This window comes from Arachis ipaensis, chromosome B07, assembly GCF_000816755.2.
Source record: "Arachis ipaensis cultivar K30076 chromosome B07, Araip1.1, whole genome shotgun sequence".
In the NCBI taxonomy this organism is placed as follows: Eukaryota; Viridiplantae; Streptophyta; class Magnoliopsida; order Fabales; family Fabaceae; genus Arachis; species Arachis ipaensis.
Genome location: NC_029791.2, coordinates 10,429,902 through 10,432,782, shown reverse-complemented (window position 1 = coordinate 10,432,782; position 2,881 = coordinate 10,429,902). Strand labels below are relative to the sequence as shown.

The 2,881-nt window shown below is 30.5% G+C and overlaps 1 protein-coding gene across 2 annotated transcripts in view; it reads left to right on the top strand.

The window, feature by feature from the left end:
- The window catches only part of LOC107609232 (auxin transporter-like protein 1), a 6,964-nt gene that overhangs the window by 3,086 nt on the left and 997 nt on the right, over positions 1-2,881 (top strand). For both annotated transcript variants that reach the window (XM_016311114.2, XM_016311113.2), the window contains exons 6-8: positions 73-170; positions 927-1,134; positions 1,472-1,729. In XM_016311114.2, the coding sequence (XP_016166600.1) occupies positions 73-170; positions 927-1,134; positions 1,472-1,729 (564 nt within the window). The remainder of the gene's footprint in view (positions 1-72; positions 171-926; positions 1,135-1,471; positions 1,730-2,881) is intronic.

Below are 2,881 nucleotides of genomic sequence, written 5' to 3'. Positions count from 1 at the left end.
GTACGAAAAATAAAAAAAATTCAGCTATTCATTATTAATTTATTCCTTTTAAAATTGTATAAAATTTTGCAGGTTGAAAATGTAAGTCACACGGGCCCAAACAAGTTGGTTTTGTATTTCACAGGCGCCACCAACATACTCTACACTTTCGGCGGCCATGCCGTCACAGTGTAAGCACCTTTAATCATTTGCATTTATATATCATTTAATTTAATTAATCATATTTAATCATGTATTATCATATTATATAGTGGTAAGTTTATTGCATTTGCACGGCCACTTTTTTTTCTTTTTTTTTTTTTTTCTCAATAGCAGCTTTTGCCCCCATTCTAAATTGAGACTTTGGAAATAAGACAAACAGTAAATCTTGCACTTTTTGAACAACCGTCACACACTAACTAGTGTCCTCTTTCTTGGATTACAGTTATACTCTGCCATTAATCAATAAAAAAAAATTAATGACCCATGTAGTTGAACTTTATTCTTTTAATTACTATTAGTATTATTATTTATGTAGAGCAGTAGTATATTTAATGTGAAACTCTGCTCAGATGTTGGCATTTTGCTTTTCCTCCAAGATACCATCAATGTATCATATTTTTATGACATTTTACCTCGTGGTATGTACTAGTTTACTTTTCTCACGACAAAAGGAATGGAATTAAATGAAGTGCAGTTGTAAACTACTGGAATGGGTAACCTCAGAGATCAGACATATAAATACAAAATATTTTGGATTGTGAAAAAGAAAATGAATGTAGATTTTTATGATAGTTTGTCTCTCAATCTAAATTTAGGTAAAGTTAACGTTAATTATTGGAATAAAACCATTTTTTTTCCTAACAATAATGACAAAATTGAATTTGATTTTCAATTTGGAGCAACATTGGTTCTTTTTCTAATATGGAACTATGTGGCTATGGCAGGGAAATCATGCATGCAATGTGGAAACCTCAAAAGTTCAAGTATATCTATCTTTTTGCCACTATCTATGTGTTCACCCTCACTCTTCCATCTGCTATTGCTGTCTATTGGGCATTTGGTGACCAACTCTTAGACCATTCCAATGCCTTCTCCCTTCTTCCCCGCTCCGGCTGGCGCGACGCCGGCGTAATCTTAATGCTCATTCATCAGGTCCGTTTATATATTGGACTTAAGTAATTTTTATACAAGAAAAAAAAAAGAGTTTTACACAGACAACCATGTAAACAGAAGTATGAACCTCAATGTAATAGTAATAGAAGAATTTCAAATGTTCCTGAAATATAGGTGTTTTTAACAATTTTAGACTTTTAGCTATTGATCTCAATTATAAAAATATATATAATATATATTAATTAAAATTAACGATTAAAAATTTATTGAAACACCAATATTTTAAGAAATTTTAAAAAATTTTCAATAGTATACAAAACTCTTCAAACTGTGAGTGCATAATTCGTGTTGATGAGTTTATATTTGAAATGGGCAGTTCATAACATTTGGATTTGCATGCACACCATTGTACTTTGTGTGGGAGAAAGTGATAGGAATGCATGACACAAAAAGCATATGTTTAAGGGCATTAGCAAGGTTACCAGTGGTGATACCAATATGGTTTTTGGCCATAATTTTCCCATTCTTTGGACCCATAAATTCAGCTGTTGGGGCACTTTTGGTTAGCTTCACAGTCTATATCATCCCTGCTTCTGCTCATATGCTCACTTACAAGTCTGCCTCTGCTAGACAGGTAAATGTTCCAATCTATCTATATAAATCATAAATGATATGAAAATTTTCAAAGATCTCTATCATGTATATATTTTATGATCAAAATTAATGACTAAAATTATTGAAATATTGGTATTTGTAAAATATTTGAAATGCATCTAATATTATATTTATTTATAACATTGCTAACAATTAACATCATTATTGAGAGGATTTTAATAAAAAGTCTAGACATAACTTTATGTATAGCTTGTAGGTTGTAGCTACCTATATAATAGTACAAGGAAATTTAATTGGCGATGTGCTTTCTGCCCTACACAAAAAGCAAATACCTTTTAAACATAAAGTTTTGAGTAAAGATGGTGCATTAGGATTTTACAGAGGTCCAAGTTTAAGATTAGATCTTATCATAAAAATAACTTTTTGTATTTATCATTTCTTTTTTTGGTACATCAAGCAAACTCAATCTTTTAGATGGAATATAGAATCCATATTAATTGAGTTCCATACTTTATCTAACAGTGAGAGTGATGTATACGACTAAGATAAATATTAATTTTATTTGACTAGTCCCTTATTCTAAATGCAATTATATGATAAGCCACCATAAAGAAATGAAATTAATTAAACCCTTACTAACAATTATTAAGTTTGAAGATAGTGATAAGAGCTTGATTTTAGAAAGCACCCACCTATGTAGATGATGGATTCTTGAAACTCTTTGTGAGGTGGTGAACATGTGTTTAGAGGATATGATTCCAGCTTAGCTTAATGATTTAACTTTGGAAGTGACTTCCTATGTCACTGGCAGTATAAGTCCTAGTCCCACTCACTAGTTGTATTTAATTATTCGAAATTGATATTATAATTTTAGGGTTGGTGTCATTTCTTTGTCACTCATCAGTTTATATGCTATAGTCATATTACCATTCATAACTATACAAAACCACATTTTAAGTTTTTAACAATGATATGGGCCATGCCCAACCTAACGTTGACCCTTCTACTCAACTCTTCCTCTTCCTATTCAGGTTCTTATAAATATCTTGCACAAGGAACTAATGGTGCATGTAGATCCCATAACTACGGCGGTTATACCATTTTATCAACATCTAAAAAAATATTATTTTAATTTTAATAAATATTGTAAAAATTATATAAATATTTTAAC